The following is a 14,168-nucleotide window of genomic DNA, read 5'->3' as shown; positions in this document are numbered from 1 at the left end:
GGATTAATGGGATTCATTCACATGAATGAAATTATATAAATACATGAACAATTAATTAAGCCCATAAATACAATAATAATAATAATAATGGGGGCACATGTTAGATTATGACGTGGCAATGCCACGTAAAAGTCCATGGCAGAGAAGAAAAGGAAAAGCATAACAAGCAGGCACTTTGCCATTGTAAAAGCAAAGCCTCTTCCTTTTCGTCCCTGTTTTCTCCGCTGAAACTCAAAACAACAACTATCTCAAAAGCTCTTCGGTTTCTCATCCCAACAGACAAAATACCAATAATAATAATAATAATAATAATAATTCCCCCAAAAAGATTAGAAAAAAAAATTTCACTTCTTATCTCCGGGCAAGATACGCTGAAACTGTTCCTCGCTCAATCCATTTCCAACACTCAAAATAAAGCTTAAATCTTTTCCTCTCTATTGAGCGTGGTGATCTAGGGTTTTTGATTTTCACTTGTTATTATTATTCAAAAACCGAAATTTTTGTTGTTAGGGGGGGATTGAATTCAGGAAAAAATTCGAGAAGAATCATGGAAGTGGAGGCGGTAGGTGACGTGGCATCTCTTGACCCTGATTCACTTCAGCTCCCGGAGCTCTCCCCGTTAGCTCTCAAATCCAATCCCTTTCTCGCAGAAGAACTGTTTTCCCTCTGGCTTTCCCTCCCGGAAACTGGTCGCCTGGTAACGCTTCTTACCAATCAGTAATCTTCCTTTTTCATTTAAGTTTCTATTTTTAACCTTTTATTTTGCCCTTTTTTTAAAAAAATTTAATTAGGTTAAGAATTTGCTTACTGATGCGAGAACGGGGACGTCGTCGTTGAATGCCACGGGGAATTTGACCAGTTCTACAACCAATTTATTGCCTTCCATGTTTCCTGCTGCAAGTACTCCTCCGCTTTCACCGCGTAGTACTTCTGGTTCTCCTCGTATTGGCAAACAGCGGTCTGGCCCTTCTTCTTTAGGTTCGCCTCTCAAAATAGTTAGCGAGCCAGTTCGTGAAGTCATACCACCGGTATAAAGTGAACTTAGCCCATAAATTTTACAAATGTTTTAGTTGAATAAAACGCCTTCTGATAATAGAATTCTAAAAAAAATGTTGTTGTTTTTGTAGTTTTATTTTAAAAATGGCCGTCCGCCTCCAAATGAATTGAAAGAGCAGTGTTTGTTTGTGATTGATCAGTACTTTTATGGTCGTTTGGGATTGCACATTCATGGTGAGAAAACACTTAAGGGGTCTTAGTCAGATTCTATTTTTATGTTTTCTTGGTTTTTGCTGTTGTTAAATGTACTGTTTCTTGCATGGCAGAGTTTAAGGCGATAACAAAAGATATTTGCAAACTACCGTCCGTTTTGTCCACCACTCTGTTTAGAAAAATTGATGTCAACAACACTGGTATTGTGACAAGGTATGTATGAGTGCACCTTTGAATTTATAGTTTCATGATGTGTAGTGGTATTGTTTCTGAAGAAATCTATGTTGGACCAGAACTACTTATTCATGGTCATGGATAATAATGGATGAAGGACCTGCTACAAATAATGCTGTTAAAAACAAAGCGTTGGTGGCAACACCAATTAAATCCACAAGGTTTTTGTGGTGTTTCACTCCCTTGCAATCCCCACTTTTACTAGGGATTTCTTGCTCTGGAATCGGGAATAGCATGAAGTAGTGCTTTATGACCCTTGAGGCCTTGACCATGTAGGGGTCTCTGTGGTCTATATCTCTTTTTGGGTTAGTCTTTTACTGTACTTTAAGAAAGGCTATGATTGGCAGTATAGAGAAGGATTGGATGGAAGTACTGGTCTAATTACAGGAAATTCCCTTAATGGATTTTGATTGACTTGGTTCAGAAGTTTTAATAATGCAATGGTTTGAGTAGAGGTTTAGAACTGCACTGTAGATTTTAATATGACCAACCAGATTCATTGGACTCTTGGTTAGGGTTTAGGAGGGTTTATTACTGGCTCTTGTTTGTCCTTTATGCTAAAGAAAGCTTGAGTAGTTTTTGGTGTCAATGAACAGTCTGATCCTCTTGCAAACTTGCAGATAATTTTATTATGTATGTTTTATGCCCTTGTTTTGCTATCTGAGACTTGATTTGTCTATGAAACATAATCAGTTATAATTGAACTATGAAATTGTAAGGTCCTAGATGGTTTAACATCTGTTTTTAAATTAAACAAGTTATAATAGATGTGTGCTTATGTATGCTGTAATGAATTTTAGGGATCAATTTGTCGATTATTGGATTGGAGGCAACATGTTAACAATGGATTTAGCAACCCGAATGTATACAATTCTTAAGCAACCTGATCGCAGATACCTTACTCAGGTAATATTCAGCTTCTTCAATGAATATTACTTGAATATGATTGTACATCTCTATGAAACAAGAAGGAAAGAAAGAAATATGATTATATAAATGCACATTGACGTGCCTCATTAAAACTAACTGTTGAAGGGGGAAAATTGTGGTTGCAGAAGTAATAAGGTTTCGTGCCTTCTTTAATTAATTGGTATTGAATGCAGGATGATTTCAAACCTGTTTTACACGAACTTTTGGCATCTCATCCAGGGCTGGAGTTTTTACAAAACACCCCAGAATTTCAGGAAAGATATGGTATGATTACTATCATTTGAACGAATATCTTTTTCAATTCATTTCAAATTAGAGCATTTATTTCTGTCTAGAATCCATGCTTCACACATGTCAAACAGGCCCCAAATTTATCTGATAATTGGCTTACTACATTTGTGGTTTTGTACATTCAATATATAGTAGTGACTAAATGTAACTTAGTTCTAGCATTTGGTGCTAGGTGTACCTTAACAATGGCATTATTACAATATTACTTAGCGTACTGCCACCTGCCTCAGAAGTAAATTATAACTTTTAGGTTTGGACTGTGCTGTCAATGTCAAGTTCTGATTCTTGTGAGGTAGTAACCTGATATAGTTGTGCTCTTACATGTTTCAACTTCTTTTGTATTTTACAGCTGAAACAGTTGTATATAGAATATTTTACTATATAAATAGATCTGGAACTGGTCGGCTTACCCTCCGGGAGTTGAAGCGGGGGAACCTAATTGCTGCAATGCAGCATGTGGATGATGAAGAAGATATTAACAAGGTTTTAAGGTAAATCAGTCAGCTGAAAGCATGCAATTTTTGTGAAGTTTTTTATGATATTAATATGGTTTCTGAGAACCTATGTTTCACATTCATCATTTTGTTTTTTGTTCTCTATAACTTGATAAATTAACATTTTACTCTAATTCTTTTCTTATTGCAGGTACTTCTCTTATGAACACTTTTATGTAATATACTGCAAGTTTTGGGAGCTCGACACCGACCATGATTTTTTGATCGATAACGAAAACCTTATCAGATATGGTAACCATGCTCTTACGTACCGGATTGTTGATAGAATTTTTTCTCAGGTTTGCATTTGTGCCACACTATTTTCTATATGTTACTACTATCAGTTCAGCTTTAAGTGGGAAGTTTTCCGTCTATATCAAAGAACAAAGAAAGATAATAATCTTTTTGGTCTTTCAGATTCCAAGGAAATTTAGAAGTAAGGTTGAGGGGAAAATGGGTTATGAAGATTTTGTTTACTTTATACTGTCAGAGGAAGATAAATCTTCAGAACCTGGTCTGGAATACTGGTATATTTCATCCCCTTTTCTTTAGTTGAGGCACATGAAAAACTTTCTTTGCTGATGATCCCTTACCAGTTTTAAATGTTAATGCAATGATGAAGTACTGCAAGAAACTAAGGAACCATGTGTTGTCAATCTCTGTTGTTATTTATTGGCAATTCTTTGTATTGTTGTTCTTCATAGTTCTATAGCAGTGTTAATCTACTTAAAATGTTGCAACCTCTTCGATTATGAGCATGAGGTTGTTTGATAAAATTTTGCTGCATTTTCTAACTAGCCTCATTTTATGTATTATCAATAAAGACAATGTTACCTGACTAGAGAGATTGTTTGTTTCAGGTTTAAATGCATTGATTTGGACGGAAATGGGGTGCTCACACCAACTGAAATGCAATTTTTTTATGAGGAGCAGTTACGCAGGATGGAGTGCATGGCCCAAGAACCTGTGCTCTTTGAGGATATATTATGCCAAATTGTTGACATGATTGGACCAGAGGTCATTCCTGGATTCTCTACTGATGACTCATCTTTGTCTTTTTTATTGCAAGTTGACATACATATTTCTGCACTACTAGTGCTAATACATGATTGGTTGATTACAGAATGAGGGCTACATCACTCTACGTGACTTGAAAGGCTGCAAACTTTCTGGAAATGTTTTCAACATTCTTTTCAATCTCAATAAATTTATTGCTTTTGAAAGTCGTGATCCTTTTCTTATTCGTCAGGTAAATGCATGTTTTAACTTTGAACATTAACATCATTATGAGGAACTTTTTCTTCATGAGGTGCTGATTACAAGATATATTTGTCTTAGGAGCGTGAAAATCCAACACTGACAGAGTGGGATCGCTTTGCACATAGAGAATATATTAGGCTTTCCATGGAAGAAGATGTTGAGGATGCTTCAAATGGAAGTGGAGATATCTGGGATGAATCATTTGAGGCTCCCTTTTGAAAGTAGTTAGGTATGTTCTGGAGAGGTGCTGTTGTTGTAAATGCATACAAATGAGGTTGTTTTCTTTCACAGTCCTTTATTTTTTTTAAACTTTTTATTTTGTGAAAAGGATGCAGAATGATGCATTACAAACTGCATATCTAGATGATTCATATTGGGGGGTCTCTGTTACTAAAATAATCCTTATGAATGAGTATGTTGTTAAAGAAACAGATCATTTCTAGATGCTTGAAGATGTTCCTATGAGTCTATTGCTACTATCTCTTTAGCATAGTCTGTTCAAGGAAATCACTTCTGGTTATTCTTTTGCTTTTTCAGAGGTCTACAAGAGAAGGTGGCAGTGCTTCCTTGGTCCTGTGTATTAATCAATGGTTTTTGCTCAAACTAGTGTTATTTGTGGCACAATTGTATGCATATACTCCTGCAGGCCATATTCAGACAGTAGTTTTTAGTTACAGGGATTCCGGATGGGAATGTCAAGAGCTTTCTATGAGGAGCTTCTAGCTTAGAATACCAGGTGCCTTAATTGTGTAGGGGCAGTTGCAGAATAGGGAAATTTTTACTGTCCATATGATGATAGTTCAGAATAAAATGAAATCAAAATTTTGTTTGTAAATAGTCAGTCTTGGTTCTGTTGTTGGTAAATCTATGTCGTTCATATGTTCTCCTTGAATTCAATTTATGATGAAAAGAAACTGTTATTATTTGTAATTTGTTACGGAGATGCCTCTCCCCTAACTCCTATTCTCTCCTCTCCAATCGTCCCACCACCCTTTTTCCTGGCATCCTTTGAAGCATTCTCCCGCTTCTATTCAGAGGTTATCTGTAATATGTGTGGATTAGATCCTGGTTTGGTGGTTTCTGACCAAAAAAAGAGGAGGGTTACAGCCTGGTGTAGTGATCATTTGGGCTTGGATTTGACACCAACTATGTTATGTTACGATATGTTTGACAGCATCATGTGTCTGCCGACTGTGATCCTTAGTTAAAACATGGTTTTTGATGTTGTGTCTAATTTCCATTCCCCAGGAGAAATGGTCCATGTTGCTACATGCAGCTTGTACGGATAGAATCTCAAAAAATCCCTCAAACGGCATTACTAAACTCCCTGTTACAGAGCGTCATGTATCACTTGGTGGGGATTGGGAAAGAAGTAAGACGACTTTTCCTCAAAGCATATTTCTGACTGAAATTCGCTGTTGGTGACATTAACAATAGGAGTAACAGGAAACAACGTGGACAAAGTGATTGTTGTCTTGGTTGAAGACCTAAGTTCCTAAAACCTGTAGGTTATATAAACGCCAGAAAAAGATTTAGCCATTTTCAAGTGAATTGCAAAAGATGCAATAATTACATGGAAAAACAACGATGGGATTATCGTACAGGAACTTCTCTCTGCTTGACATAAAATGTGGGGGAAAAATACACAAAACAAATATGAAAGAATATTTACTTTCAGATATTATTTTACAAAAGAAACAATCTCCTAGCTGACTCTAGAGCCAATCTGATATCTCAAACCACTTGTTTTGGGGCTTTGCCCCTAAAACTCACTGAAAATCTGAAAATGTAAGATGCGGCAAAGCAAATTCACCAGAGAACAGTAAGCTCTTTTAGCTTTGGATATCTGAGCCCATGGCACATGATGAGGTCACTTTCTGGAATGATTTTCCGGGGCTTCTATTTGCGGAGGCAAGAGGTTTAAGAAGCTCCCTTGAACAGGTTGACTGGCAGCGGCAGCTGACTCATCCTCTGCAAAATATACACCACGATTAGCACAAGTGAACAACCATGCTACAAACTGTTGTAACCCACCAAAAATTTTAATATTAGTGATAATATCTTACCAAAAAGGGATTTGATGGAGGGTCTCTTGGGTTTTGAGCTCTTCTTCTTCAATTCAGCTGCACAATGGAATTAAATAAGAACTGGTCAAATACAAAGATATTTGCTAGGTTAGAAAGAGAAGAGAGATCAGTAAAGAAAAACACGCATCAATGTTCTTCACTATTATATTTAAAGTACTTTGAAAAGTACCGAGATAAACTACAGACATGGAAAACAAAAGGAACATAAGGCAAGAAAATATAAATAGAGGGAGGAAGCAATATACCAATGCCAGGTAATTGATTATCATTTACAATTTCAAAGTTCTTGTAAGTGTAACCCACAAAGTTTATATCCTTGGATGAAAGCATCTGTATCAAAGGGAAAAACCCAAAATTATGTTCTAAAAGTGAGCAATGGAAACATCATTTATCAGCAATTACCCTTTACTAAATTCCATGTTACATAGGTAGGAACAGAGCCAGTCCTAGTGAATGGTAGTAGCAGGAGTTTAAAGTATATAAAAATTTTGTAAGATACTAACTAGTCAAGTTCTTGAAGTTCAAACATTTTAGTTGAAATTATATGTACTCGCACTAACCTTTCTCCATGGACCTGATTTTGCTGCACTAGGAATTTGGTTGTCAGCCTGGTGCATGAAAGAGGGAAGAAATAAGAATACTTCTAAACAGGTTATTTCATATTTATAGACACAGTAACAATAATCTACCTCTTCAAACTTCTCAAAATTTTGCGTGTCCAACTCATCATTGACTTCAGGAATAAAAGCTGCTTTCATTTGATATAATTTGTCCCATTCAATACCTTTAAACCATGGGTGAGCCTGGAAACAACAGATACAGCCAGTTATTTTAGTAATTTGCATTCTCTTTTAAAAGTGAATCAAAGAATCTAGAACAGAACACACCACACAACACCTTAATTTCATTGGCGCCTTTTGTGCCAAGCCTCTGCTCAACATTACATAAAAGTTTACTGATAAGATCTTTTGCTTCTGGAGATAGTTTCGCTTCTTCTGGAAATTTTAAGTGCGTTCTCCAATTGACTATCTGGAAAATATTGAAAAAGGGACAATACTTATCATCGCTAACAAGAAAATAAGAAGCAAAATAAAGAGTCACAACATAGAAGCTAATGACAAACAATGTTCAGATGTAAATGCGGAAAGATAAAATAAAAATATTATCACAAATCACGACAGCATAATAATAAAATGGTAAAAACTTACCTTCCGACAAGTTGACATCGGCTCATCTGAATAAAAGGGTGGATATCCGACAAGCATTTCATACATGATAGCACCAAGAGACCACCTAGAAAAGTATCCAACAATACCATTATAACATATCTCACAAAAAATAAATTACAAATAAGAAAAACATGTTTAATATACAAACCAATCACATTCCATTCCATATCCTTTCTTCAGCAAAACCTCTGGGGCAATATAGTCAGGTGTACCAACCGTAGAGTAAGCCTGAAATATTACAATATTTGAATGTTTAAGAAAATATTAATTTGCAAAGCAAAGAAAGCTTTCCAAAATGAGCTTAGCAGGAAAAAGATGTGAGCTTGTGGTCTTTCTAGAATATCTAAGGCAACTAACAGCTATAAGCCATAAGCCTTGCAAGCTTGACAAAATCAAAGAAAGCCTGAATTATGTAAAATAAAGGAGAAACAAGTCCAGAACTTCTTGCTCTGTAAACTCAATAGAACCATCACTAATAACAATGAGAAATGTTGCATTACATACATAGTAGCCAAAAACTTACAAGCATCCTTCTGTTCCTCTGCCAGTGCTGCAATTGCTCTTGTTGTGTTCGTTTTGGTGCTGCAGGCCGTCCATCACTTTGAAGAGCCCCACTGAGATTGTTTGCCATAGAAAAATCCTTTTCCTGGAGATTACTGCAATCTAACGGTTTACATAATCCAAAATCTGATAATTTCATATGACCATTTCTATCAAGTAGCAGGTTGTCAGGCTTGATGTCTCTGCAACATGTGACACAGAATGGGTGTACCCTTTAGTGCAAACTCAGGAAGACCATTATATAAAAGCATATGAAGGTTTAATGTCATTTCAACTCACCGATGAATATAATTATGTTTGTGGATAGATTCAATTGCCAGGACAGTTTCTCCAACATAAAACCTGGCCTCATCTTCAGTTAATGTATCCTTCCGCATCAGTAAAGTCATCATATCTCCCCCAGGTAAATATTCCATAATTAGATATAGATACTCTTCATCTTGGAAAGAGCAATATAGTTTAACAATACAATTACTGTCAACCTCTGCAAGTAGATTCCTCTCAGCTTTCACATGTTCAACCTGAACATTAAAATGCAAACTAACAAATTAGCATCCCAAAACATATTGAGGAAATCATATAGCAAGCTTTAAATTGTGAACCTGGCCTCTGCGAAGCATCTCTGACTTCTTAAGCTTCTTCATGGCATATACATGACCAGTTGCCTTCTCCCTACAGACTCTAACCTGTGATGACAAGTAGTGAATAAGGCAAAATTCTTTCTTTTGGAAGGGGGGGGGGGGGGGGGGGGGTGGTAATGGGGGAAAACTGAAAGCCAATTAATAAATTGATCAAATTGTTCAAGAGTTGGAAAACAAACAAAGAATGAAGGTAAACCCCAAGAGAGATTAAAACCATAGTGAAAAATATTCAAAAGTATCAGTAACTAGCAAACGTGCAACTACAGTAGTCTATGTGATGATGTACAATGTGACAAAGATATAAATACCTCTCCAAATGCACCCTTGCCTATCATGGTCAATGGTTCAAAATCATCAGCACCCATCTTATGCCTCTGAAGGCGCATGTATTCTGTTTCCTTCTTCTCCAAATACTTCAGCAAGTTGTTTTGTTCTTCTTCAGAAACTTCAGCATCAGCCAACTTCTTTTCTAGAATATCACGTCTGCAGAAAATCATAATTACCCAAAAACTGTCATCCCTATTCTTCAAAACAAAACTTACTATTAAGCATCTCAAGATGATATGATTCTTCCAAATTGTCAGTCTACAATATATAGCACAGTTACACTGCTTGCAATACCATAGTTATGTAACCATAACAGTAACTACTACATGGCAATAAATAATTGCCATGACTGGAAGAATTTCAATCATACCGCTCCTTTCTTTCCTGCAGGCTTTTCATCTGCTTCTTGTAATGGTTTTCAATATACTGCTTTGCAGCCGCTACCCTCTGTTTGGTGACATTTGATGGTGCCTCTTCACTTGTTGGTGGTTTTGATCCCTCCTTTACATTACCTGCAGCTTCTTTCTTTTTTGAAGGCCTTAACTTATCTTTTGATTTCAACTTGTTAAACCAACACCTTGCAGTTTCCATTGATTTACTTGATAAATACAACCCTTCTGAACCCACACTCCTAAATGTACATTTTAGCTTGCTATACTGAGGGGTAAACTTGTTATCAACTATCTTATTCTTCCAGAAAAAAACTTGCTCACTTTAGCACATCACTGTTTACACAAATATCAAACAAACACATTCTGCAATGAAAAAGAGTAAAATAACAGTACATTAGCTTAGAATGAGGGCTAAGATTTCAAAAACAGAAAAGAGGAAAACCAAGTAACTTTTAAAACACAATTTTAGGTTGGTATCAGCTGTCAAAGGATTTGACACACAAACAAACACTAATCTGATCATTGGACAGAACATGCCAATTATCAGAAACCTCATAATCCACTGAAGGTGAGTAATGTCTCACCAAACATTCAATTACAATGGTTAGCTTAATTAGTTGCAACATGCGAGTGTTAGCCAACTAAGTTATGCACAATTCTTACCAACCAACATGGTTCTTCCTATATTTTCCAAGCAACCCAACAGCAAATGAAACCCCAACTCAAAACCCAATTCCTAACTAAGAACAAACCAAAGAAAAGACCAGCCAAATCAGTGTTCCATTGATTCACAGTGACCAATCTAAAACACTTATAGAACAAATAAAAACATTCTTAATCTCCCAACACTTTTATAATCAATTCAGAACATAAAATACAATGATGCTGTGATCCTTACCTAACAAACAAACCGTACCAAAAGAATAGACCTAATTCCAAAAAAATCTAAAGTCAGCATTCAGTCAATCAATAAAATTCAAAGCAATTCAACTCGGATATTGTTGGAGAAAGAGTTAAGAATACCTAACATTAAAAATTCCAACTTTTTACTACATTTTCTCACCAACCAAACAGAACACTCAAAATCTGAGACTAAACCGAATCTAAGAACCGAAAATCACATATCCGAGAATCAAAAGCAATAATTGAGCAGGCAGAAACGATCTAAAACACTGAACTTCCCGAAAAGTCACTGAAAACTTTTCCTTTCAATTTTCCAACTTTTTCTCACGTACCAAACAGGTAGAGTAAAATCGTAATCTCAACTCAGTCTCAGAACTAAAACTCCAAAAATAAAAAAACAAAAAAAAAATCAAAACCCCTCAAATCACAAAAAATAAAAAGACAGAGAGAGAAAATAAAATGAATTGTAGTAATTAAATAGAACGCACCGGAGAAACTGAACCCGATGGGCAGATTGATTTCCGGAGAGTTCGATTGGGGCAAGAGAGAGAAATAAAAAAGAAAACCAAAAAAAAAAACAAACAGCAGCGTACGAACTGTAGAGAAGAGTGAAGAAAACCCTAGAGGGAAAGAGGACGCGGACAGAAGAGAAGATTGAGGCGAAGATGACGAAATTGAAGCCCCATTTTGTTACGATTTGTTTAGGCTTTTGAAAAGTTGGAAGCTTTGCCTTTGCCTTTGCCTTTGCCTTTGCATTGAGTTGCTTTTTATTTTATATTTATATTTATATTTACATATATTTAAAGTCTTTTAAGACTATCTCAGTTATGTCTGGGTTTTTTTTCTCTGTCTCTCTCTCTCTTCTTAACCTTCAGTTTCTGTTTTTTTCTCTTTTAGATTTATTTTTTATTTAATCAATAATTGTTTTTTTATCTGTTTGGATTTATTAATTAATTAATTTATTGGGATCACTGTCAAGAAAACAGGGATAGTTTCTTTGTAAATTATAATTTAATTAATTGGATATTAAAATGATGTTGGTTTAAGTTTGCTGCTCTATGCTCATGGCTGATGTGGACCATGTAGGACCCTTTTCCATATTGATTGCATTTGTCAAAAAAAGTCTGACATTGGACAATTTCATTCTCATACCTCCTTTCAACTTTTTTTTTCTTCTCCTTTTTTTCCCTCTTACTTAGTTTAATTTATTCATTATCCCTTCACATTAACCCTTATGCACCAATTAATGACACACCACAAAAAAAATATTAAATTAAAATGTTTTATCATAAAATTAAAAAAATTCAAATTAATCTATAAAATAAGTAATTCAATAACAAGTCTTAAGATAAAATTTTTATTTTAGTGAAAACTATTGTCCCAAAAAAAAGAAAGTAAATGAGATGTATTATTTATTACTTGTACACATGTGATTTAGTGGGTATCTTAAGACTATTGTTCGAGTTCTACCCAAACTCACGACGAGTAATAATTTTATCATCCGAATCTTATTTAAACGGTATTTTAATTTTTTTTGTTCGAATCGGATAATATAATATAAGGTGTTCGATTATAAGATACTCATTGGCATCCTTATATGATTTCTCTAACGAATCCTATTTTTGTTTAATAGTAATAAAAAAAAAATCTTTCATGAAGTTGTAATTAAGAAGTGCAAGAATTTTGGGGGTTGACAAAAGAGAGGATTGAGTTACAAGGGAATTAGAGGTAATTTGTTGAAGTAACAAGGAAAGATCATGGGAGCGTATGGAGAGATGAGCTGGACCACTTCCAAATAATTTGATTACAGAACTGTCAAGAATAATTGCCCAAACAATGACTTTTTTTTTTTTTGTTTAGAACACATTCAAAGCCTTGATGTCCGCCTTAAACACAGAGGCCCTGCTTGACACGTGACCCTCACCCTGTGTCGGTATGTCCTTCCCAGTTGCCGCAGGCACCACTTCTCACCTCAACCCCCGTTCTTCCATTAGAGGGAACACAGCAATCTGACCCATTGACCCGCACATGGCAGTCATCACTCCCTATACAACAATCCATTGACATCACATTTTGGGTCCCTACACCTTTTTCTTCGACAAAATCAATGAGGAATTTAGTTGAATAGATTAATTTTAACCGTTTTTCGTCACTAAATAAATTATAAGACAGCATATTCATATCTTATTGCTAAATTAAGATAAACTTTATTATATCTTAAAGAAGCCGAATAAATGAAATCAACTAATTTTAATCTAAAATCATTTTTGTGTGCGAGGCAAGGTTTTAAATCTTACGAAATGATTAAAAAGAAATTCATTGTTTTGGTGAGCCAAAGTGTAACAAGTGCCTAGTCAAGGGTCAGCATCGTAATTGAAAAAGAATGAACACGCGTAAATGGATAGGTACCACTTGACGCGTTCTCTTCTTCTTCTTCTTCTTCTTCTTCTTCTTCCTCCTCCTCCTCCTCCTCCTCTACTTTTATGATAATCTTTAACCTAAATGCACAACTTGAAAGACTTATTACTATCAGCCATTAAGGTGGGTGGTGCAATGGAGAGAGAGCGAGACAAAGATATGTTGGATGTTTTTTGGCTAAATAAGAAGCAAATTTGGTAGTGGGTTGGGAGGTGTTTGTTGGAGTACAGCCAACTATATCATGGGAAGAGTGTGTCAAAGGGAGGATCAAAGGATTAGATTGGATGATGCTTATACTCAAACAAAATAATGACATAACCCATCACTTTCAAACCCTGAATTCCAATTCTTTTCTTCCATTACTTTATTATTATTAAAAAAAAAGTTGATGTCTTTCTGGAAGTACAAGTGAATACTGTTTATGGATACACATAAATGCAATATATGTAGGACTTGAATGATTGAATTTAGTATTCAAAAACTTTATTACTATCTTCTTCTTTTTTTTTATTTTGTTCTTATTCAAGAAAGTCAGAGTTGTTTTAACTTTATGGAAAACTACTTTGACTTTTTGATGATGTTGCCTTTAGGGTTTTAATATTATATTTTAGGATTGGAAAATATGGAAGCAATCCTAGTTGGAAAGCCATATATGCAAAAGCTTTACAATTTCATTTACCTTTTCCCTCTCGCTCTTTTCCTTTTTGCCCTTTTCTCTTCTAGTGTAAGACATTTATGCTCTGTCTTAACTTCCTTTCATGTCAAATGCCCTCAAAACTAAGGCATTTCAGTATGAAGCTAACATAGTATGAATGATTCCAATGAGTGCATGGTAGAGAGAGAGAGAGAGAGAAAGAAGTTTCTTTTTATTTCTTTTTGTAATTTCTCATCAGTAGGTGAGGTTCAAACCAGGCTTACATTTCACTTTGATTAAAGCCAATGGTCCCATATGGTTTAATTTAACAGTAAATGGATTGATTTTGGCATGAGATATAGGCATATAAATTATAATTAATTCCCATTTTTGCCTAAATATTTGAATTCAAATGACATTTATATCTTGGAAAATATTCTAAGTATTATAATCAAAATTTGCCTCAATGGGTACTATGATAAAATTGGGTTTATGAGATTATTATTAGATTTCTTATTACTTCTTCTTCTTAAGGAAAGCACGAACAAATTGATCTTT

At 35.2% G+C, this 14,168-nt stretch overlaps 2 protein-coding genes across 3 annotated transcripts; one reads left to right on the top strand and one right to left on the bottom strand.

Moving 5' to 3' along the window:
• LOC18603233 (serine/threonine protein phosphatase 2A regulatory subunit B''beta) lies at nucleotides 174–5,350 on the top strand. Its single transcript, XM_007035078.2, has 13 exons — nucleotides 174–697; nucleotides 792–1,028; nucleotides 1,128–1,230; nucleotides 1,323–1,422; nucleotides 2,244–2,349; nucleotides 2,547–2,637; nucleotides 3,014–3,155; nucleotides 3,310–3,457; nucleotides 3,576–3,685; nucleotides 4,019–4,175; nucleotides 4,282–4,407; nucleotides 4,497–4,647; nucleotides 4,956–5,350. Exons 1-12 carry the CDS (start codon nucleotides 548–550, stop codon nucleotides 4,635–4,637), a joined length of 1,611 nt encoding a protein of 536 aa, XP_007035140.2. The 5' UTR covers nucleotides 174–547; the 3' UTR covers nucleotides 4,638–4,647; nucleotides 4,956–5,350.
• LOC18603232 (serine/threonine-protein kinase tricorner) lies at nucleotides 5,966–11,359 on the bottom strand. 2 transcript variants are annotated; one of them, XM_007035075.2, is made up of 14 exons: nucleotides 11,047–11,359; nucleotides 9,634–10,018; nucleotides 9,245–9,419; nucleotides 8,898–8,981; nucleotides 8,575–8,816; nucleotides 8,258–8,477; nucleotides 7,883–7,962; nucleotides 7,714–7,798; nucleotides 7,403–7,534; nucleotides 7,195–7,308; nucleotides 7,066–7,113; nucleotides 6,751–6,835; nucleotides 6,485–6,541; nucleotides 5,966–6,389 (listed from the first exon to the last, which is right to left on the bottom strand). In XM_007035075.2, exons 2-14 carry the CDS (start codon nucleotides 9,852–9,854, stop codon nucleotides 6,289–6,291), a joined length of 1,644 nt encoding a protein of 547 aa, XP_007035137.2. In that variant the 5' UTR covers nucleotides 9,855–10,018; nucleotides 11,047–11,359; the 3' UTR covers nucleotides 5,966–6,288. The 2 variants fall into 2 exon arrangements, with proteins under 2 accessions (XP_007035137.2, XP_017975511.1); XM_018120022.1 differs by having other exon boundaries at nucleotides 10,554–11,329.

Source organism: Theobroma cacao, chromosome 4 (genome assembly GCF_000208745.1).
Source record: "Theobroma cacao cultivar B97-61/B2 chromosome 4, Criollo_cocoa_genome_V2, whole genome shotgun sequence".
In the NCBI taxonomy this organism is placed as follows: domain Eukaryota; kingdom Viridiplantae; phylum Streptophyta; class Magnoliopsida; order Malvales; family Malvaceae; genus Theobroma; species Theobroma cacao.
This window is presented reverse-complemented; position numbering and strand designations above follow the sequence as displayed.

Excerpts from the sequence above, each read along its gene's own strand:
- LOC18603233 (XM_007035078.2), top strand. The coding sequence starts at position 548 with ATGGAAGTGGAGGCGGTAGGTGACGTGGCATCTCTTGACCCTGATTCA. Across the intron at positions 3,458-3,575 it reads TTGATAGAATTTTTTCTCAG|ATTCCAAGGAAATTTAGAAG; the intron begins GTTTGCATTTGT and ends TTGGTCTTTCAG. Across the intron at positions 3,686-4,018 it reads GAACCTGGTCTGGAATACTG|GTTTAAATGCATTGATTTGG; the intron begins GTATATTTCATC and ends TGTTTGTTTCAG.
- LOC18603232 (XM_007035075.2), bottom strand. The coding sequence starts at position 9,854 with ATGGAAACTGCAAGGTGTTGGTTTAACAAGTTGAAATCAAAAGATAAG. Across the intron at positions 7,309-7,402 it reads AAGGCGCCAATGAAATTAAG|GCTCACCCATGGTTTAAAGG; the intron begins GTGTTGTGTGGT and ends TGTTGTTTCCAG. Across the intron at positions 7,114-7,194 it reads ATTTTGAGAAGTTTGAAGAG|GCTGACAACCAAATTCCTAG; the intron begins GTAGATTATTGT and ends TTCATGCACCAG.